The sequence below is a fragment of the Myxocyprinus asiaticus genome, chromosome 41, assembly GCF_019703515.2.
Source record: "Myxocyprinus asiaticus isolate MX2 ecotype Aquarium Trade chromosome 41, UBuf_Myxa_2, whole genome shotgun sequence".
Taxonomy (NCBI): domain Eukaryota; kingdom Metazoa; phylum Chordata; class Actinopteri; order Cypriniformes; family Catostomidae; genus Myxocyprinus; species Myxocyprinus asiaticus.
Window position 1 is genome coordinate 13006047 of NC_059384.1, and position 24451 is coordinate 13030497.

Consider the following 24451-nt stretch of genomic DNA (forward strand, 5'->3'; position numbering starts at 1 on the left):
TTAAATTCCTTACCTTCATTCTCTCATTCTGCCACATATTACATAATTTATACATTATGTAATTAATTCTAATGTTTTTTTTTTTTTTTGCTTTAATATGTCTTTTCATTTTCAGACCCATTTGTGGTGCAGTGTAACTTTTCCCAGTATTGTGCTAATGAATGTAAGAAACCCTATTCTTTATTATTCTGTGACGTAATTTAGGTTCTATGTGGTGATTCCCAAGGATGTGTAAGATATTTTTCTTTTTACAGCATCATACTACTGGATGCTTGTGGAAGTGCATGGCTCTAATATGACTGAGGAAGTCATTCAAATTTGGGTATGAATAGTTTATTTATTTATTTATTTTTTTTCACATTCCTCAAACATTCTATTAAAACGTTGATTTGTGGATACAATTAGCAAAAATGTTACCTTTAGGGTTACAACAGCTTGTCTCTGGGGTAGTACCCTCTAAGGTACTCCCACTGCACCATTTATTTCAATCTGAGCTTATTTGTACATTCTCTGTCCCAAAATGGTACATATTAGTACCTTAAGAGTCTTATCTGTGCCTAAAGGGAATACAGTATATTAGTATTTAAACAATGTCAAAAAGTAGAGAGTGCTGCAAAAGAGGGGTATAAAGTTAAGGTGCTCTAATGTCAAGGGTTCATATTAGTCCAAAATAGCAAAATAACTATGGCACTCTTGTTACATTAAAAAGCTTTGATTATCACATGGCTATATACAACTCCCCTACGTGTTTCAGCATTAGTCTTCTTGACGGAGAGTCTAAAAAAAACAGCTTTTCACAGGTGAAAATAATTTAACATACTAGAGTAAAGAGGGTACTTCCTCAGGGACATGCTGTTGTACCCCTTAAGGTACAATTTTTGCACATTTGTTTTTGACAGTGTATGTGCATTATTGTTGGCCTTGTAAAATGCATACTTTTAACAAAATTTAAAGGTGCACTCAGTAAAATTTGTGTTTCAGTCAGGATCATTTTAGTCAGATTTTATTGACTTAGACGATTTGAAGCAATCAGTTGATTTTGGCAGTATGGTTCTGTTCTAGGCAAACTCTCCACTCATCCATGCATTCAGGCATGTAAAGAGTGGGGAGAGTGCAGTGAATTCCTTAAAGCACAGATTAATAGATAAAAGAAAACTAAAGGCAAAAAGACATGAAGTGGAGCTGGGGATGGAGGAGGGTGTTAAGTGCAGCTTGTATCCATGCAATGGAAAGGGAGCTAAGAGAATGAATGAACTTAAATAGAACCACTCTGACAAGTGTCTGAATTGTATTGGTAGATGTTATGATCAGCTGAGCATCAGCTGATTTCAAGCTTGACTTACCTGCCTGAACTAACGCAATGCTTGATTTATGTTCACCGACACCTACTGTATAGCGACATGGATGCAACATTATGCAAATACAGAAGTTCTCAGTTACTGTAAAAATGAACGATTCACTGTCAGTCTTAATTTATTCCGTGAGTGAAAGCATCCAAATACAAGGCACTTTCAACAAGGCGGTCATGAATGTGCACCCAGCACCATGTAGAATAAAGCAGCTTTTCTCTAAAAGTGAAATGACTAATGTTTTCACATCATGTGAGTGTACATCATTTTAAACATATTTTGGAAAAATACTGTTACACTATTACTATTTCTTTCATTTTAAAAGTTTAGCAATTAGCAAAAAATTACTAAGAGCCCCTTAAAAATTAAAGCTTGAAAATGTCCCACTTACAACATTAGAATGTTTGTAATTCAAAATCTCAGTGACAGTGATAATGTAATTGTAATGTATTGGTCTACAGCGTTTACTAAATTGCAATTGGTCTTTCTTCTATTTAACCATAAATAGCCACTTTAACACTGTAAAGACAGTGTCATATTATGTCTCGATTCTTGAGCACAGCCTGCAGAAAGTTTTATTCACAAACAAAGCCTAAACACTTATTTAAATCTGTTCTTTTGCAGACTTGCAAACCATGGCATTTCCTTCTGGAAATGCAAATCTTGTTTTAAGTGTTTTTCGTTTTCATTGTTCTGCGTCCAAATATTCATATGCAAGATTAATTGCACAGTTCAGAGAACTATATGGAATGTGCATCTGTTGAAATTAGGCTAGCTACAGTATACAGTTTTTCCAGCTACTGTGTACCCTTGAGAAAATCAATAGCCTATTCATTAGAATAACTTCTGTGTTTGTTTACACTAATGCCTATTCACACCAAACCCGTTTTTTTGGAGCGATTGTTCGTTCCAAACGAGCTTTTGATTGGTATCAATGGATTCTAATGGTGCTATTCACAGCAGGTCCAACAAATCGTCTGCAGAAAATCTGCAGAAAAGTTTTTTTTTTATGGAGAGTGGTCAGATTTTTTTTCCTTCGGACTGCGATGAACACTGTCTGACCAATGAGATAAGGGCTTTTAATAATTTTTCCAGAGTTGCTGCAGCTGCTCAATCCAGCGTGTTGGGGGCGCTAATAAGCTGGCAAACACCGACATTGGACGTGCAGCTGATACACACCACCTAAATACTAAATACCACTATACTTAAAAATAAATAGTTGCAGTTCATGAACCCTTTGTACTGCAAACATAAACCCGGTCTGTTTTTGAAAGTCTGCTTATGATGTTTTGTCTTAATGTACATTAATATGTAGATCAATGTCCCTGTATATTCTCATGGCATTAAAATAGCAGCGAGGTTCGGCCATTCGTTTGCACTAAGCTAGTAGTCAAATGACCTATAATAAGATTCATTACATGCAATGTTTTAGACAAACAATTGTAGAAACCACACTGCTATTTTTATTGCAAGGACAATATAACAAAATATTGTGTGACACTCCTGTTCTACCCGCACCGTACGGAACTTGAACCAGCATCTCCGGAATGGGAGGCGGGTGCGCTAACAAGGACGCTAAAGGCTACAGCTTCTAGCGTCAGTCGCTAGTGCACCTCTTGAGGTCAGGAGAGTGAGGTTTATACACATTGCACAGGTATCTATCAGCTGGCTTCCGTTACACTCACCCACCTAAACCTCACTCCCATCCAGGTCACGGCACCATTGTGATGCCCCTGTTCCACCCGCTCCGTACGGGACTCGAACTGGCATCTCTGGCATGGGAGGCGGGTGCGCTAACAAGGAGGCTAAAGCCTCTAGCATTAGTTGCTAGTGCACCTCGAGGTCAGGAGAGTGAAGTTTATACACATTGCACAGCTATCAGCTGGCTCCCGTTACAATTACAATAATTTAAATAAAGAAAAGGCTGCGAGCAGTGTTTTGTTTTACATTATTTTTAATATGTTTATCAGATTTTATACTATAGCTTACTGTTGTTCTCAATGTACATTATTCCACGTGTATTTATACCTTGTGTTATATTATTTGGGCATTATAAAAAGAGAAGCTGAGTTCGGGTGTCTGGAATATAGACCCACTTGTAGAAAAATACATTAAAATCAATCAAATCAAATCACTTTATTGTCACACAGCCATATACACAAGTGCAATGGTGTGTGAAATTCTTGGGTGCAGTTCCGATCAACATAGCAGTCGTGACAGTGATGAGACATATACCAGTTTACAATAACATCAAATTAACACAGCACAATTTAAACGTCTGATATACACATAATTACACTCAACAATATACAAATAATAACATACACTGTACAGTATACAATACGCACTATATAGATACACATTATTCAATAAAAATAAAAAATAAAAATATATAAAAAAGTATATATAGTAGTATATATAGAATGTACAGTATTGTACTGTATTGACATTCAGGCTGTTGGTTGATAGTCAGTTGTTAAGAGAGAATATAATATAATAATAATATAATTTATGACAGTCCGGTGTGAGATATAAGAGTAAGGGTAATAAAGTGCAGTGCTGATGTATTTTGATCGTGGGAGATCAAGAGTTCAAAAGTCTGATTGCTTGGGGGAAGAAGCTGTCATGGAGTCGGCTGGTGCGGGTCCTGATGCTGCGATACCGCCTGCCTGATGGTAGCAGTGAGAACAGCCCATGGCTCAGGTGGCTGGAGTCTCTGATGATCCTCCGAGCTTTTTTCACACACCGCCTTGTATATATTTCCTGGAGGGAGGGAAGCTCACCTCCGATGATGTGTCTGGCAATTTGCACCACCCTTTGCAGTGCTTTGCGGTTGTGGGCGGTGCTATTGCCGTACCAGGCGGAGATGCAGCCAGTCAGGATGCTCTCTACAGTGCAGGTGTAGAACCGTGTGAGGATGTGGCGGTTCATTCCAAACTTCCTCAGCCGTCTCAGGAAGAAGAGGCGCTGATGAGCCTTCTTCACAACGACTTCAGTGTGGATGGACCTTGTGAGTTCCTCAGTGATGTGGACACCCAGGAACTTGAAGCTGCTGACTCTCTCCACTGATGCTCCATTGATGGTGTTGGGACTGTGTTCTCTGTCTTTTCTTCTGAAGTCCACCACAAGCTCCTTTGTCTTACTGACGTTGAGGGAGAGGTTGTGCTCCTGACACCAGTGTGTCAGAGTGTGCACCTCCTTTCTGTAGGCTGTTTCATCATTGTCAGTGATCAGACCTACCACCGTGTCGTGTCATCAGGAAACTTGATGGCATTGGAGCTATGTGTTGCCACACAGTCATATGTGTACAGGGAATACAGTAGTGGGCTGAGAACACAGCCCTGTGGGGCTCCAGTGTTGAGAGTTAGTGATGAGGAGATATTGCTGCCTATTCTAACCACCTGGCGTCTGCTTGACAGGAAGTCCAGGATCCAGCTGCACAGCGGGCTGTTTAAGCCCAGAGCCCTGAGTTTCTCGTCTAGCTTGGAGGGCACTGTGGTGTTGAATGCTGAGCTGTAGTCTACAAACAGCATTCTCACATAAGTGTTCTTTTTTTCCAGGTGGGAGAGAGCAGTGTGTATTGTAGATGCAATGGCATCATCAGTGGAGCGGTTGTTGCGGTAAGCAAACTGCAACGGGTCAAGACAGAGAGACAGCACAGAGCAGATGTAATCTCTGATTAGTCTCTCAAAGCATTTGCTGATGATGGGGGTCAGAGCAACAGGACACCAGTCATTTAAGCAAGTTTTGATTGCTTTGGAACAGGCACAATGGTGGATGTTTTAAAGCATGTGGGGACTACAGACAAAGAGAGGGAAAGGTTGAAAATGTCTGTAAAAACACCAGCCAGCTGGTTCGCGCATGCTCTGATGACGTGGCCCGGAATGCCGTCTGGGCCTGCGGCTTTGCGAATATTCACCCGTCGGAAGGATCAGGTTACATCCGCTACAGAGACGGCGAGTGAACTAACCTCTGTAGCTTCGGCCGTGAGAGCTCTCTCCGCGAGGGCGGTGTTATTTCCCTCAAAACGAGCATAAAAAGTATTTAGCTCATCCGGGAGGGAGGCAGCGGTGTTCATGGTGGAGTTTTTATTCCCTTTAAAGTCCGTGATGATGTTATTTCCCTGCCACATGCTTCTAGAGTTGGTGGTGTTAAACTGTCCTTCAATCTTGCTCCTGTACTGGCGTTTTGCTGTTCTGAAAGTTTTTCGGAGGTCATAACTGGCTTGTTTAAGCTCCTCCGCGTTCCCGGAATTAAAAGCAGAGGTCCGCACATTAAGTGCCGCGTGAACATCGTTATTTATCCATGGTTTCTGGTTCGGATAGATCCGTATTCTGAACCACGTCCTCCACACACTTTTTGATGAAACACATTACGCTATCAGAGTAAAGCTCGATGTCGTCATCAGAGGCGGACCGGAACATCTCCCAGTCCGTGAGATCAAAACAGTCCTGTAGTGTAGAATCTGATTGATCTGACCAGCACTGGAACGTTCTGAGGGTGGGTGCTTCCTGTTTCAGTTTCTGCCTGTAAGCGGGCAGAAGCAGAATGGAAGAGTGGTCCGATTTGCCAAATGGTGGGCGGGGGAGGGATTTGTAGCCATCCCGGAAGGGAGAGTAGCAATGGTCCAAATCCCGGTCCCCTCGTGTGTTGAAACTAATGTGCTGGTGGTATTTTGGTGCAACTGATTTTAAACTGGCTTTATTAAAGTCCCCGGTCACAATGAACGCGGCCTCAGGGTGCGCGGTTTCCTGCTCACTTATAATCCCATACAGATTCTTGAGTGCCCGGTCTGTGTCGGCTTGTGGCGGGATGTACACAGCAGTGATAATGACCGCTGTGAATTCCCTCGGTAGCCAGTATGGTCGACACAGAAGCATGAGAAATTCCAGATCAGGAGAGCAGAAAGGCTTGATAGAATGTACGTTCCTCTGATCACACCAGGACTTGTTGATCATAAAACATACACCACCACCTCTGATTTTACCTGAGAGGTCTTTCGCTCTGTCCGCTCGGTGCACGGAGAACCCCGCGGGTTCAATGGCTGAGTCTGGAATCTCCGCAGGCATCCAAGTTTCCATAAGGCAGACAATGCAGCAGTCCCTCGTCTCTCGTTGGAAAGAGATCCATGCTTTCAGCTCGCAGAGCTTGTTATCCAGAGACTGAACATTTGCCAGTAGAATAGTGGGTAGCGGGGGTCGATTTGCGTGGCGTCTTACTCTGATGAGAACGCCGGCTCTGTTTCCCCTTTTCCTTTTGCGTTTCCGCGGCCGTGCAGCACAGACAAAGGGCTCCGCTTGCATGTTTGTAAACAGCGGGTCAGCATTGAGGAATTTGAAATTGCTGAACCAATGTCCAAAAGTGTTTGTCTGTCATAGACAATAAGGCAGACAACATCCAAGACAAAAAACATAAGAATTGTGAACAAAACAAACAAAACACTACTATGTTGTGTCGGAGCTCGCAACGCAGCAGCCATACTCGGTGCCATCTTGAGTCCAAATGTGCAAATAAATATGAAACAGCACTCTATACTCATCTCACTCACACACACACACACACTCTGCATGCATCCTCAAAATGCATCAACATCATGGAAAGAAAATAATGAAACAGATATGCAAAATTAGGAAAATAAATGCTTTAACAGTGTTTATTATATTAATCTCTAACAGCTGAAGGGTGCGGACAGATGACTGGTATAACAACTCAGCGGCACCTACTGTACAGGTGTTAAATTTAGGGATGGGCCAATAATACCAATAATACCAAGTCCAATATCATCGATACCGATACCAATACCGATACCTCTATGATATTGTTTTTGTTTTTTTGCGATTTCTTGGAATAAAGTTGGTAATTTAAAATATTATTTTAGTCAGAATTCAAGTCATTTGTTTACCGTTACAAAATTAACCATGGTTTCACTACAGTAGCCACAGTTTAACCATAGTATTCAGTTAAACCATAGTTACCACAAAATTAACATCCTGGTTACTTTCATAACCTCGGTTCCCTGAAAAGGAGCTGGTATGCAACCACTCATTCAGGTTTTGTGCTGAGGAGCCGAGACCAGGTCCCGGCCATTTCAGCGGGTAGTTCAGCATTGTGGCAAGAGGGACACAACGTCTCGTTCCCTCCATCAGGGAACGGAGGTTACGAAAGTAACCAGGACGTTCCCTATCTGTCACGTCCTGGTTAGTGACCGATGTAGTGACACTAGGAGTCCCCATACAAAACGCCACAACTAGTTGAACTGTGTTACGTGAACTGGTGGTGTGTGACGAGCAGACTGCTGTGTGCCTCGTAGCCAGCGCACCAGGCCATCACGTAACCTCCCCCAATGCTCTTATGGGTGTCGAACGGTCCATCAGGAACAAGTCGACTGCCCAACTACAGGGACAGGCTAGCCCAGCCGAGGCCTCTTTTCCCTCTCTTTTCTCCCCAAAAAGAGTGGAATTTGTTAACTGACTGGGAGCCATAAGTGTCTGCGTCGGGGGGTGTCCCTCCCAAGGGGAAGACACCACGGAGACCACACCCCGCCCAAAAAGAGGGGGGGGGGGTATTTTGAGTGGAATACATCACGTGGTCTTACCGAGTCTTGTCGGAAGTATGTCATGTGGAGAGGTCCCATGGTAGGTCCTACCCGAAGGGGAGGAGTTTCTACAGAGCATGGCGACCGGGGACAGAGGGGCCTCTGCCCAAGGAAGATGCAGTTTGCCGTCAGGGAAATAATTTTGCAGAAGATATCACATGGGGTCGCCTTCGGGGAAGCAGCACATGTGGAGCACCTACCTCAGTACAGGGACTCATTAGCGCACATACTGGGCTGGTCAGCGAGTTTCTCTGCAAACTCAGCTGCCAGAGGGCTAAGGAGGAAAGTCATCCAGGGATCACAGTCTGTGAACACGACTGGGAGTCAAGAGCGCATGACTTCACCTCAAGTGAAAGGCGCTATGCGCAAGCGGTACACCCGGCCAGTTGTCCCAGAACTTACCTGCTCATGCCTGCCAATACACGGGACGAGACCAGCTCAACCCAGAGATTGTAGAACCTCGCAAAGGTGTTGGGTGTTGCCATCCCGCTGCTCTGCAGATGTCTGCCAAAGAGGCACCACTGGCCAGGGCCCAGGAGGCCGCCACACTCCTGGTGGAGTAGGCTCGTAACCCTGCAGGGGGTGGCATGTCCTGAGCCTGATATGCCCTTGGGTCTCCATGGGCAGGAAGGAAAGCACTGATCCAACTGCGCATCTCTGGGGGTCTTTGCATCGGGAAGAACACCACTTAGCGAACAGACGGCACTTCAAGGCATACAGGCGCCTCGTAGAGGGAGCCCTAGCCTGAGTGATCGTGTCTACCACCGCGGGTGGTAGGCCACTTAGGTCTTCCGCTTCCTGTCCAGGGGCCAGACGTGGAGATTCCAGAGGTCTGGTCACGGGTGCCAGATGGTGCCCCGTCCCTGAGAAAGAAGGTCCTTCCTCAGGTGAATTCGCCAGGGGGGGGAGTGCTGTCGCGAGGAGCGTGAGATCCGAGAACCATGTCTGGGTGGGCCAGTAGGGTGCTACGAGGATGATCTGCTCCTCGTCCTCCCTGACCTTGCACAGGGTCTGTGCAAGTAGGCTCATTGGGGGAAATGCGTATTTGCATAGTCCAGGGGGCCAGCTGTGTGCCAGCGCATCTATACCGAGGGTTGCCTCAGTCAGGGCGGGCAGTGGGAGGATTCCCAGGAAGCAAACAGGTCCACCTGTGCTCGACCAAATCGACTCCAAATCAACTGGACCACCTGAGGGTGGAGTCTCCACTCTCCCCTGAGGTTAACCTGATGTGACAGCATGTCCGCTGCGGTGTTGTGGTCGCCCAGGATGTGAGTGGCTCGTAGTGACTTGAGGCGCTGCTGACTCCAGAGGAGGAGATGGCGGGCGAGTTGTGTCATGCAATGGGAGCGTAGACTGCCTTGGTGGTTGATGTACGCTACCGATGCGGTATTGTCCGTCCGGACCAACACGTGCTTGCCTTGGATCAACGGCCGAAACCTCCGCAGTGTGAGCAGTACTGCCAACAACTCTAGGCAGTTGATGTGCCAACGCAGCCGCGGGCCAGTCCAGGAGCCGGCGGCTGTGTGCCCATTGCATACGGTGCCCCAGCCCATCTTGGAGGCATCTGTTGTAACCACGACGCACCAGGAGACCTGCTCTAGGGGAACCCCTGCCCGTAGAAATGCAAGGGCTGAAGAGGCGGTGACAGATCGGCGTGATGTGTCCCGTGGTGCCATGCCCATCTCGGGACTCGACTCTGAAGCCAGTGCTGAAGTGGTCTCATATGCATCAACCCGAGCGGTGTGGCCACCACTGAGGATGCCATATGCCCCAGGAACCTCTGAAAAAGTTTCAGTGGAACCGCTGTTCTCCATCTGAACACCTTCAGACAGTTCAGCACTGACTGTGCGCACTCGTTCGTGAGGCGCGCTGTCATCGAGACTGAGTCCAACTCCAAACCGAGAAAAGAGATGCTCTGAACCGGGGAGAGCTTGCTCTTTTCCCAGTTGACCCGAAGCCCCAGTCGGCTGAGGTGCCGGAGCATGAGGTCCCTGTGTGCGCACAGCAACTCTCGAGAGTGAGATAGGATTAGCCAGTCATCAAGATAGTTGAGGATGCAGACGCCCACTTCCCTTAGCGGGGCAAGAGCAGCCTCTGCGACCTTTGTGAAGACGCAAGGGGACAGGGACAGGCAGAAGGGGAGGACCTTGTACTGGTACGCCTGGTCTTTGAAGGCAAACCACAGGAAGGGTCTATGTCGAGGTAAGACTGAGACGTGAAAGCATGCGTCCTTCAGGTCTACTGCCGTGAAACAATCTTGATGCCGGACGCTCACTAGAATGCATTTTTGCGTCAGCATCTTGAACGGGAGTCTGTGCAAAGCCCAGTTCATTACTCGTAGGTCCAGGATTGGTCTCAACCCACTGCCTTTCTGCGATATGATGAAGCAAGATCTTTAGAACCCTTTCTTCATCTCGGCCCTTATGTAGAAGGGTAGCAATCTCCGCACGCAAGGTAGCGGCGTTCTCGCCCTTCACCGAGGTGAAGCGGATGCCGCTGAACCTGGGCGGGCACCTGGCGAACTGAATCGCGTAGCCGAGTCGGACGGTCCGGGTCAGCCATCACGATGGGTTGGAAAGCGCGAGCCATGCACCCAAACTCCGGGCGAGGGGGACCAAAGGAATGATCACGTCGGACGTACCGGCGGGTGGGGCCTCATGCTACCCTCGTGCAGTTCTTTTAGTACCTTGGCTTGGTGTACTTGCAGGAGAGCCATGGCATGCAGGGCGGAGGCGGCTTGTCCAGCGGCACCACAGGCCACAGTCGTCAGGGACGACGTAAACCTACAGGCCCTGGACAGGAGCTTCGGGCACCCACGCCAGGTGGCGGCACTCTGTGGACACAAGTACACCGTGAGTGCCTTATCAACCTGGGGGATCACCGAATACCCCCTGGCTGCTCCACCATCGAGGGTAGTGAGAGCGGGGGAGCTGAAAGACCGGGACCTGGCAGTAAAAGGTGCCTCTCATGATCTTGTCAGCTCCTCATGCACTTCCGGGAAGAAAGGAACGGGGGCGGGGCGTGGTCGTGGGTGGCGACCTGTGCCCAGGAACCGATCGTCCCGACGCTCGCGGCCACCCGGGAAAGCATGTCTGTCATTTCCGCATCGGCGTGAGACTGGGCAACCGTTCCCGAAGGAGGAAGCCCAGCCGAAGCCTCTGCGTCAGACTGGACGAGCCCGCTCTCTGATGCTGCACTCGATAACTCATCGTTTCCAGAGCTCTGAACAAGAAGTGCTGAGACGAGCCGCCGGACTCATGTGAGAGCCCGATCGGGGCAAGCGAGCGTGCTGGGGAATGGGAGGTCCGTGGGGGGATACCCGGCGGAGGTGGTCCCATTGATGTCCCCAAATCGCCCCCAGGGCTAACCGACGCGGCCTTAAACCCATAGGTAAAAGGACCAGTGCGGGGAGCCGCTGGGGTGGCTTTTCTTACGAAAGCAAGCCACGACCGCAACGTTGCCACTCATCCACGAACGATGTCTCCGCGTGGGTAGTGCCCAGACACGTAAGACAGCGATCGTGGCCATCAGAAGCGGAGAGATATTGACCGCAACCAGGAATAACACACAAACGGAAAGGCATCTTTAAAAAGACGTTCCGTGTGTGCCGCTCTTTTAGAAAGAAAATATACTCTTTTTAGAATATACTCTTTTAGTTGTTTCTGCCGAAGTGCCCAGGAGTGTTCTCTGCACTCCACGGGTGCAGAGGGGGAGAAGCCGCTGAAATGCACCGTAGAATCCAGCAGATGAGGTGAATGAACTTCACGGATGAATTCAGCTTCAATGAATAGAACTGCTGAAAATCTGAATGAGTGGTTGCATACCAGCTCCTTTTATACCCATATATCCGGGGGAATGGCATGCAAATTCCACTTGCCAATTCTCACTGGCCTTTTTTCAAAAAAGCAGAGGTGTTTGGGGGCTCCCAAGAGTGACCCCTGACGGATAGGGAACCATGGTTAGCCTACTACAATATTACTGTAGTAAAATCATAGTTTCCGCCCCCCCCAAAAAAAACATGGTTACTACAGCCATGGTTATTACAGTCATAGTTACTACAATATTAGTTAAGTGAAACCATGGTTAATTTTAGTTTATTATTATTATTATTTATTAACAACAATTACAGAACATTAATGTTCAAACAACTTTTAATTCAAATAAACTTGTAAAAAGGTCACACAAACACATTATAATAAATGCCACCTTTAGATTAGTGTGAATTTACTGCAGAAGCAGTATCTCTGTTTTTCTCTCATTACCTCTACAAGGCACTGCTCCCTCTTGTTTGAACGAGCATTGTGACGGGGTAAATGCTAGTGTGCTTGTGTCTTCCAGCATTAATGCACATTAAGACGAGCGAAAGAAGAAATAGTTCCCATCCTGCAGAAGTATTAATTGCTAATATAGCCTAATCCTTTTTATTTAACTTTGAAGCTTATGATATGTGTTCATGGTTACCAAATAATAATATCCTTAGTTTAAAAAAAAAAAAAAAAAAAAAAAAAAAAAAAACATTAGAGGGGGCCTGGGTAGCTCAGTGAGTATTGATGCTGACTACCACCCCTGGAGACACGAGTTCAAATCCAGGGTGTGCTGAGTGACTCCAGCCAGGTCTCCTAAGCAACCAAATTGGCCCGGTTGCTAGGGAGGGTAGAGTCACATGGTGTAACCTCCTCGTGGTCACTATAATGTGTGGTTCTCGCTCTCGGTGGGGCGCATGGCGAGTTGTGCGTGGATGCTGCGGAGAATAGCATGGGCCTCCACATGCACTATGTCTCCACGGTAACAGGCTCAACAAGCCACGTGATAAGATGCACAGATTGACAGTCTCAGAGGCAGAGGCAACTGAGATTCGTCCTCCACCACCCAGATTGAGGCGAGTCACTACACCACCACAGGGACTTAGAGTGCATTGGGAATTGGGCATTACAAATTGGGGAGAAAAAAAAAGTTAGATATTTTTGTGTGAGGATCGATATTTTTGATACAACATCAGTATCAGAAGTATCGATACGCCCATCCCTAGTGAAATTGTTTTTAGTTTTTTTGTTTTACAGACTCGGTGTGAATAGACCTTCCGTCAGAGGCTTGTCTCGCAAATTCGTCACAGATTTTGTGTGAACAGGCCTTTAGACTCTTGAAATGACCATGGTTTAGATGAGATTCAAACCCAGATTTTTGCCAAAGAAAGGCAGTGTTGTTTTCCACAGTATTATGTATTATTTTCAACTTTTTATGTTCAAACATATTGCAACTGAGAAACTACCAAACACTACTTAAATACTTTCTGATGCTTGCCCCTCTTGTAACAGTTTTCAGATCATTTTAATATGAGTATCTGCTCTGCTGGAGTTCCAACAACAGAAATCAATAATACAACATGTCAATCCAGCATGGTTTATGTGGTAAGTGTAGCTTGTTTTTAAAGAATAGGTTAGGGCTAAACTTAGCATGGCATCATACTAAACTATATTTTCAAATAATGCAGACCGCAGAGGTTACCTGTCAAGACAAGGAGAACATTGAGTAAGTCAACCCTAAATCTCAAAGCTACAAAAACAGCATGATAACAATGAAATCAACTCACCATCAACTAATGCTGCTACTGCACTCTTTCTCTCAGGAGGACTAACTGCACTGTGCTGCTTCAGCTAAGCCAGCCGGTAAATAAATGCATCCTTCGCAGGCTGGTGGAAAATGGGCCTAGAGACCCATTAATCCAGATTTACCTTATGGGAGATATAGAGAGAGTGGGTGAGTGAGAACTTCTGACTTGATCATCACATAACTCTGCATGGAGAAAATCTTTGAAATTCAGCACACTATAAAGTCAAATTGACATGCAATTCACAATCCAGAGTAATTAATTTGTTTGTTGGAATTATCTTTGTATTTGGAGACACCCTGGTAGAATCATCTGACCATAGCATTAAAAAGATTAGCACAGTACATTTTTTAAAGTCTTTCTGAATGGCTTGTGTTTGTGGGAAAAGGCCTATGCAAGGAGCATAATATTTCGTCTGCTGGAGATGGCATTGTTCACTGCACATCCCCTATGTCTTATAATGATGTCTGCCAGACTCTGGGAGCTGTCAATGTCACATGGTAGGACTTGACTTGCTGCTGAAAACACTTGCCTTCAAAATAGTACTATGACATAAAATCCTGATGGTTTTTTGTGTTTGTAAGAAGTTTATGTAAGAGCTTATCATTCATTTATAGATGTTTGCTCTCTTGCATTAGCTCTTATGTGGAGAAGGATTTTGTTCCGAATGATTTCAATGTGGTTTACAATCAATCCTGCAACGGTAAGTATTATTTCAAGTTATTACACTAAATATCACACCAAAACCTAGCACAGCTAAAAAATGGATTCCACCAGCTAGCTATTTATGCTAGCTAGATAAACTCACTGTAATGAAACCACATACTATTATGTTGCTGTTTTCTCACTGATACTAGCATCATGTACCAAATTAGCTTTTTTCTTTTCTGTTTGTTTTTAGTTAAGAGCCAACAGCATTGTGAGTGTCACGCGTCTCACAACAATGGTAAGTAGCATTGGCATTGCATCATTTATTCAACATCATCGCTCCAAACCTGTATTCTTTCTGAAGCACAAAGGAGTTGTTAAAGAGAATGTTAGGGACTGACAGCCTTTGCCATCTTTTTTAACTTTCATTTTATATAAAAAAGATGCAGAGTGTATGCATTTGTCTCAAATCTCTCTTTTAGAGACATATTATGCTCTTCGTTTGAATATTACGAAGCCAGATGTGAATTTCACCTCCATCCAGAACACAGTGAGTTTGTCATAGAAAATGTTTTTGGGCCTGGTTAACATAAAAGACATGGAGATAAAATATTTTAACAGTGTACAGTGATAAGAAAAGTGTGTTTTTTACCTCATTGAGCATTCTGCGGTGTGCCCTTTGAGTCATCTTGGCTGGACGGCCACTTCTAGGGAGAGTAGCCACAGTACTAAATCGTCTCCATTTATAGAAAATTTGTCTAACTGTGGACAGATGAACATCTAAGATCTTCAAGATAACTTTGTAACCCTTTCCAGCTTTATAAATGGAAACAATTCTTGATCGTAGGTCTTCTGAAATCTCTCTTTTATTTATTTATTTATTTATTTATTTATTTATTTATTTTATTTTATTTGTTTTGTTTTGCGAGGCATGGTCAACGTCAGCAGATGCTTCTTGTGAATAGCAAGCTCAACATGTTTGAGTGCTTTTTATAAGTCAAAGTAGCTCCAAACCACACCTCTAATTTCGTTTCATTAATTGGATGCCAGCTTTGCCAACTCCTGACTTCAATTAGCTTTTTTTGTTGTCTTTAGTCTAGAGATTCACTTACTTTTTCCACAACAATGTTAATGTTTAATGGGATGTGTTAAATAAAGATATGAAAGATTATAATTGTTTGTGTGTTGTTAGCTTAAGCACACTGTGCTTTGTCTATACTTGTGACTTTAATGAAGATGAAAATACATTTTATGAGCAATTAATGCAGAAAAACAGCTAATTCCAAAGGGTTCAAGTACTTTTTCTTGTCACTGTAACTCAGTAAGCGACACAATAAACTATTGTGTCTGAGACCTTTTCTTATTGTTTTTTCCTTCCCAACAGGTTTTACAATTGAGCACCCCCTGTGAAAAATCTAGCATACCAGGGTATGTTTACTATACCCTATATATACATTACAATATACGAACACTGGCGGCCAAAAGTTTGGAATAATGTACAGATTTTGCACTTATGGAAAGAAATTGGTACTTTTATTCACCAAAGTGGCATTCAACTGATCACAATGTATAGTCAGGACATTAATAACGTGAAAAAATACTATTATAATTTGAAAAAACTACTTAAACTACTTCAAAGAGTTCACACCATAAAATCCTCCATATGCAGCAATGACAGCTTTGCAGATCCTTGGCATTCCAAGTTTGTCCAGATACTCAGGTGGCATTTCACCCCTCGCTTCCTGTAGCACTTGCCATAGATGATGCTGTCTTGTCACTTATCACACACCTTACAGTCTAGATGATCCCACAAAAGCTCAATAGGGTTAAGATCCATTGGGGTTAAGATCCTCTTTTCCAGTTATCTGTTGTCCAATGTCTGTGTTTTTTTGCCCACTCTAACCTTTTCTTTTTGTTTTTCTGTTTCAAAAGTGGCTTTTTCTTTACAATTCTTCCCATAAGGCCTGCACCCCAGAGTCTTCTCTTTACTATTGTATGTGAAACTGGTGTTGAGCTGGTAGAATTAAATGAAGCTGTCAGCTGAGGACATGTGAGGCGTCTATTTCTCAAACTAGAGACTCTGATGTACTTATCCTCTTGTTTAGTTGTACATCTGGCCACATCTCTTTCTGTCCTTGTTAGAGCCAGTTGTCCTTTTTTTTTAAGACTGTAGTGTACAGCTTTGTATGAATTTTTTTTTGTTGTTGTTTTATTTTGTCAATTTCAAGCATTGTATAGCCTTCATTCCTCAAAACAATGATTGACTGATGAGTTTCTAGAGAAAGCTGTTTCTTTTTTGCCATTTTTGACCTAATATTGACCTTAAGACATGCCAGTCTATTGCATACTGTGGCAACTCAAAAACAAACACAAAAACAATGTTAAGCTTCATTTAACGAACCAAATAGCTTTTAACTGTGTTTGATATAATGGCAAGTGATTTTCTAGAACCAAATTAGCAATTTAGCATTATTACTCAAGGATAAGGTGTTGGAGTGATGGCTGCTGGAAATGGGGCCTGTCTAGATTTGACCAAAAATTACTTTTTTCAAATAGTGATGGTGCTGTTTTTTTATATCAGTAATGTGCTGACTATACTTTGTGACCAGTTGAATGCCACTTTGGTGAATTAAAGTACCAATTTCAGCAAAAACAGCAAAATCTGTACATTATTCCAAACTTTTGGCCAACAGTGTATATATATATATATATACAGTTGTGCTCAAAAGTTTGCATACCCTGGCAGAAATTGTGAAATTTTGGCATTGATTTTGAAAATATGACTGATCATGCAAAAAAACTGTTTTTTATTTGAGGATAGTGATCATATGAAGCCATTTATTATCACATTGTTGTTTGGCTCCTTTTTAAATCATAATGATAACAGAAATCACCCAAATGGCCCTGATCAAAAGTTTACATACCCTTGAATGTTTGGCCTTGTTACAGACACACCTGTGGCTTTTTAAACTGCAATTAGTGTCTGTGTATAAATAGTCAATGAGTTTGTTAGCTCTCATGTGGATACACTGAGCAGGCTAGATACTGAGCCATGGGGAGCAGAAAAGAACTGTCAAAAGACCTGCATAACAAGGTAATGGAACTTTATAAAGATGGAAAAGGATATAAAAAGATATCCAAAGCCTTGAAAATGCCAGTCAATACTGTTCAATCACTTATAAAGAAGTGGAAAATTCGGGGATCTCTTGATACCAAGCAAAGGTCAGGTAGACCAAAAAAGATTTCAGCCACAACTGCCAGAAGAATTGTTCAGGATACAAAGAAAAACCCACAGGTAACCTCAGGAGAAATACAGGCTGCTCTGGAAAAAGACAGTGTGGTTGTTTCAAGGAGCACAATATGGCGATACTTGAACAAAAATGAGCTGCATGGTCGAGTTGCCAGAAAGAAGCTTTACTGCGCCAATGCCACAAAAAAGCCCAGTTACAATATGCCCGACAACACCTTGACACACCTCACAGCTTTTGGCACACAGTAATTTGGAGTGACGAGACCAAAATAGAACTTTATGGTCACAACCATAAGCGCTATGTTTGGAGAGGGGTCAACAAGGCCTATAGTGAAAAGAATACCATCCCCACTGTGAAGCATGGTGGTGGCTCACTGAAGTTTTGGGGATGTGTGAGCTCTAACGGCACGGGGAATCTTGTGAAAATTGATGGCAAGAGGAATGCAGCATGTTATCAGAAAATATTGGCAGACAATTTGCATTCTTCTGCGTGAAAGCTGCGCATGGGACGCTCTTGGACTTTCCAGCACGACAATGACCCTAAGCACAAGGCCAAGTTGGCCCTCCAGTGGTTACAGCAGAAAAAGGTGAAGGTTCTGGAGTGGCCATCACAGTCTCCTGACCTTAATATCATCGAGCCACTCTGGGGAGATCTCAAACATGCAATTCATGCAAGACGACCAAAGACTTTGCATGACCTGGAGGCATTTTGCCAAGACGAATGGGCAGCTATACCACCTGCAAGAATTAGAGGCCACATAGACAACTATTACAAAAGATTGCACGCTGTCATTGATGCTGAAGGGGACAATACACAGTATTAAGATCTAAGGGTATGCAGACTTTTGAACAGGGGTCATTTCATTTTTTATTTGTTGCCATGTTTTGTTTTATGATTGTGCCATTCTGTTATAACCTACAGTTGAATATGAATCCCATAAGAAATAAAAGAAATGTGTTTTGCCTGCTCACTCATGTTTTCTTTAAAAATGGTATATATATTACCAATTCTCCAAGGGTATGCAAACATTTGAGCACAACTGTATATACAGTTTGCATACCCTGGCAGAAATTTTCGCATTGATTTTGAAAATATGACATCATCCATATTTAAGGATAGTGATCATATGAAGCCATTTATGATCACATAGTTCTTTAGCTCCTTTTTAAATCATAATGGTAACAGAAATCACCCAAATGGCCCTGATCAAAAGTTTACATACCCTTGAATGTTTGGCCTTGTTACAGACACACAAGGTGACACACACAGGTTTAAATGGCAATTTAAGGTTAATTTCCCACACCTGTGTCTTTTTAAATTGCAATTAGTGTCTGTGTATAAATAGTCAATGAGTTTGTTAGCTCTCACATGGATGCACTGAGCAGGTTAGATACTGAGCCATGGGGAGCAGAAAAGAACTGTCAAAAGACCTGTGTAACAAGGTAATGGAACTTTATAAAGATGTAAAAGGATATAAAAAAATATCCAAAGCCTTGAAAAAGAAGGTGTGGTTGTTTCAAGGAGCACAATACAACGATACTTGAACAAAAATGTGCTGCATTTTCGAGTTGCCGGAAAGAAGCCAATGCCACAAAAAAGCCCGGTTACAATATGCCCGACAACACCTTGACACGCCTCAAAGATTCTGGCACACTGTAATTTGGAATGACGAGATCAAAATAGAGCTTTATGGTTACAACCATAAGCGCTATGTTTGGAGAGGGGTCAACAAGTATTGTGCTCCTTGAAACAACCACACCATCTTTTTCCAGAGCAGCCTGTATTTCTCCTGAGGTTACCTGTGGGTTTTTCTTTGTATCCCGAACAATTCTTCTGGCAGTTGTGGCTGAAATCTTTCTTGGTCTATCTGACCTTGGCTTGGTATCAAGAGATCCCCGAATTTTACACTTCTTAATAAGTGATTGAACAGTATTGACTGGCATTTTCAAGGCTTTGGATATATTTTTATATCCTTTTCCATCTTTATATAGTTCCATTACCTTGTTACACAGTTCTTTTGACAGTTCTTTTCTGCTCCCCATGGCTCAGTATCTAGCCTGCTCAGTGCATCCACTAAGAGCTACAAACTAATTGACTATTTATATACAGACACTAATTGCAATTTAAAAAGCCACAGGTGTGGGAAATTAAACTTTAATTGCAATTTAAACCTGTGTGTGTCACCTTGTGTGTCTGTAACAAGGCCAAACATTTAAGGGTATGTAAACTTTTGATCAGGGCCATTTGGGTGATTTCTGTTATCATTATGATTTAAAAAGGAGCCAAACAACTATGTGATAATAAATGGCTTCATATGATCACTATCCTTAAATAAAAGACAGTTTTGTTGCATGATCAGTCATATTTTCAAAATCAATGCCACAATTTCACAATTTCTGCCAGGGTATGCAAACTTTTGAGAACAACTGTATATAATGCATTTTATTTAAAACAATTATTGAAATACAATTAAATTAGAAAGTACACAAACTAAAATTTGGTCATTCTATTTCTAATACATTCCATAACGTGATATTCTTATCAATCTCAATGATCTAAAAAACAATGTTTATAGAAATTATAGTGCATTTATTTTATTGATAATATACCATTTCTCTATGTTTGGTAATTTTCTATTCCCATAGGTCTCTGTGTAATACTATTTCTGAAGTATCCCAGTTTTATCAGGTAAACATCCATTAATCTATTATTTTCCATCTTAAGGAAAATCACTAATCTTGTTTATAGTTACAAGCAGGTGAATTCTTATGTTTTCTGTGTCTGCTCTGAAAGGCTGTGTTTCATTTTCTGCAGGGAATGCACTTGGAATGTTATGGTGAAGAAAAAAGGTAATGTGCACTGAGACATTTGTTTATGTGTGTGTATGCACACATGCATGTGTGTAAGACTAACCAATCTGTCATTCCCCAGGCTGTACACCTGCATGTTAGCTCTGCAGATGTCAAAACAGCTAGATGTGTGTACTGTTAGTACTGTTATGGCAGGTCTTTGGAAGGACAGTACCAGTGTCAGTTTTGATGGACCTCTCACTAGAATAGGTGAGTTTTGAACTGTATGTACCTATGTACATATTCTACATTTACAGCTTATCCATGGCCATTACATATATGTTCTCTCAGGTGTAAAAGTAATCATACAATTATTTTTTTCTGTCTACTGTACAGCTATATGTCGTTTGCCCACTGATTCAGAGACCATTCTTTTGAACTCAACATTTACTTGGGTCTTTGTAGACAGCAGTGCCAGCCAAATTAACTATATCACAGACCAGTTGAAATGGTAAGTGGTGTATTCAGTCCAGATATGCCATGTACAGTATGCTCCACGTTTACAGTAAAGCATATTTCTAAAAATCAGCTGACATACTGTAATAGAACATTTTGTGTTTGTAATTTTATGTGTTCACACTGGCCCTAATCAAATCTAATTGTGTTGCAAATATGATTTTATATTAGGTTTATGTAGTTAGAACAATACAAAACTACAGGGAATGTGATTTTTAAAAATCTGTTTGTTTCTAAATCTGAAAATTCCAATTAAATTCATATTGAAATGCATGTTTTTCATCTAACCTGGTCTCATAGTAAAAACGTGACTATAACTACATGATTGCAAAATCACTTTTACGTGCCTTGTTCTATGTATTGCTGCAGTTTTCTGTAAAAATAAAAACTAGAGGCGACACAACAGTAGTGAGTTTTATTCACTTTTACACAAATCACGAGTAAAACAGCAAATTAACAGTTCATAAACACATATTTTTCACTCTGTTCCCCACACAATACTATCTTATTATATCAAAACACTTTTAATATAACGCATGATTTGAAAGATAATATATTTTAACACTTGCATTACATAACCAACTACATATACAAGCTTACTCACGCATGACTAACTTGCGTGGTGGCGCAACTGATAGAGCGTTGGACTTTGAACCCGGAAAACCATCGTTCGAGACCAGCAAAGCATGAGAGTTTACGTGTCACAGAAGCGCCACGGAATGATGTAGCTGCATCAGCTATTGCATTTTTATTGCATTTAAAACCCCATAGAGCTTTAACCTTAACCTAAACTTTTTGGGTAAACATTAAACTCACTTTTAGCGCCCCTTAGTGGTCCTTTCACCTTGAAACTGCAGCGATATGTGTAATGAACCACGTAATATTATTTTGCAAAAATGTTGCCACTGTCAAATAATTTTCATGAGATCATGGTGTTTTCATCAATCCTAAAGATCACTTTTCAAATAAATAAAAAAAATAATACAATCCCACTCTGTGTTTGACAGTGAACAGGGGCACACGTTTGCTGTTCTTTTAAATGAGAGCTGTGTAGTCTCACCTTCTGAATCCTACACAACTCCACCAGTCCCGCACAGCACAAGCACAGAGAACAGTGCTACATCCCCAATCATTACTTCTCCATCATTTACTACAGACTGGATGCTGAGCAACCAAACCAGCACTACAGGCAGACTGCACAACACTTCAAAAACACCACTCAATACAACAGTCTCAATATCCAATATTAGCTTCATGTCCATTAACAGTACAGTCACTCAAACAAGCACAGCGTCACTCAACACAACAAAAAATTTGCCACTCATTGCAACAGTCACACTGAGAAACACAACAGTCATACCACTCAATATAACAAGTCCACTGGTCAATACAACAGTCATACCATTCAATACAACAGTCACATCTCACAATGCAAATATTACACTGTTAAATACAACAGATACACCATTCAATATAACAACCCCACTGGTCAATACAAACCTTACACAACTTAATCCTACTGTAACAACACTCGAAGCTACAGACGGACTGTTAAATACACCAGTCACATCTCACAATACAGCTATCACATTGTTAAATACAACAGATACACCATTCAATATAACATTCCCACTGGTCAATACAAACCTTACACAACTTAATCCTACTGTAACAACACTCGTAGCTACAGACGGACTGTTAAATACACCAGTCACATCTCACAATACAGCTATCACATTGTTAAATACAACAGTTACACCACTCAATATAACAACCCAACTAGTCAATACAACTGTTACACCACTCAATCCCACTGCCACAACACTCAGTGCAACAGACACAATGTTAAATACAACAGACACATCTTACAATACAACTATCACATTGTTAAATAAAACATTTACACCACCCATCATAATTCCGCCGGTCAATACAACCGTCACACCACTCAATCCTACTGTCACAACACTCAATGCTACAGACGGACTGTTAAATACAACAGATACTCCACTCAATATAACAATCCCATTTGTCAATGCAACAACCATACCACTCAATACAACTGTCACAACATTCAATGCATTGTTAAATACAACAGTCTTATCACTCAATATAACAACCCCACTAGTCAATACAACAACCATACCACTCAATACAACTATAAGACTCAGCACATCCATGGCTCTGCTCAATACAACAAGTATGCCAGATAGACCATTAAATACCACAGTTACATCTCAAAGTTCACCTTTTACGGCACTCAACACAACTGTCGCACTACATCATACAACCGTCACACCATTCAATACGACAGTCACACCTCGCAGTACACCTCTATTATCCATATTCACAACTCAGTTAAACTCAACTGGACCAGAAAACACAACAATATCTATAGCTGCATCATTCACTTACCTCAATGCAACAACTTCAGTACAAAATAGTACACAATTATCATTACTTAACACAACAGAATCTTTGAACACAACACTTACTGATAAAACTACTCTGCCTGGTCACATATTTAAAAACAAAACATCATTATATGTTACATATAACACAAACATTTCTCTTCAAAATGAAATAATCTTTCATACTATGGCACCACTGGATAATACAACACAAGCCAACACAACAGCATCAACCAAAAACTTAACAGAATCAAACACACCACAAACTTTTCAGAATATAACAGAATTCAGTACATCAGCAATTCCATATAACACAACCTTTTATACTATGGCACCCTCAGACAATACCACACAAGCCAACACAACAGCTTTAGCAATTAATGTAAGAGAATCAAACACAACACAACCTCTTGAGAATACAACAGATTTCAGTATGCCATCAATTACATACAACACAACACAACTTCTGAATAGTTCTACACTGGAGACCTCAGGTGCAGAAACTACTACCACTGAACTCACAACAACAGTCAATACTACAATGTATACACCTAATTTCAGAGCTTTTAATACAACAACGGATATTCCTGATTTACTGTATCCCAATGAAACATTCCCTCTGTTTAACACAACACAAAGCAATGCAGCAGATTTTCCACTGAACATGACCCTGTTCAACACAACGGAAATGCCAGTGAATGTAACCACTCACAACAGGTCTGATACCAACCGTGGTATAAACATAACAGAGACGTCCAACAGTACATCCAGATTAAATACAACCGCAAACCCTGTAACAGATACAACACAGTTTAACTCCACAAACACAACGCAAATACACGCAACAACCTTCCCAACAACAGAAAATATTACCAGTGGGAACATCATAACAGTTAGTCTCCTTAACACAACACAGTTAAATGCCACATTAGAAAAAGCTTCCACTGATAATACAATAATGAATACAACCACAACAATCAATCCAATCAACATTCAACACAACACAACCATTACCAGCATTGTCACCAATAACAGTGCTGCTCCCACAACAGCTATATCAGAGATACATCCAAGCTCTCATCAGAGCATTTACAATTCCACTACAGCATCTCCAATTGTCCCTCAAATAACGATCAGTAGAGGGAATACATTGGGAACTACTGCAAGACCAGCTGTGCCAGCCACATCTGCCATCACTACAGCAATAACTTCAGGTCTGACCACTGTGTTTGCTTGTTTTTTCAAAATTAACAATATATAAGGGTGATTCTTCAATAAGGCTTG

General features: G+C 42.1%; 1 protein-coding gene across 1 annotated transcript in view; it reads left to right on the forward strand.

Annotated features, from left to right (window-relative positions):
* The window catches only part of LOC127431698 (adhesion G-protein coupled receptor G4-like), a 53060-nt gene that overhangs the window by 21242 nt on the left and 7367 nt on the right, over positions 1-24451 (forward strand). The window contains exons 8-22 of the mRNA XM_051682221.1: positions 116-163; positions 255-322; positions 13260-13352; positions 13436-13473; positions 13571-13701; positions 13941-14052; positions 14191-14255; positions 14454-14498; positions 14683-14750; positions 15585-15628; positions 20097-20139; positions 20266-20300; positions 20383-20510; positions 20637-20751; positions 21764-24381. Coding sequence (XP_051538181.1) covers positions 116-163; positions 255-322; positions 13260-13352; positions 13436-13473; positions 13571-13701; positions 13941-14052; positions 14191-14255; positions 14454-14498; positions 14683-14750; positions 15585-15628; positions 20097-20139; positions 20266-20300; positions 20383-20510; positions 20637-20751; positions 21764-24381 — 3651 coding nt within the window. The remainder of the gene's footprint in view (positions 1-115; positions 164-254; positions 323-13259; positions 13353-13435; positions 13474-13570; positions 13702-13940; positions 14053-14190; positions 14256-14453; positions 14499-14682; positions 14751-15584; positions 15629-20096; positions 20140-20265; positions 20301-20382; positions 20511-20636; positions 20752-21763; positions 24382-24451) is intronic.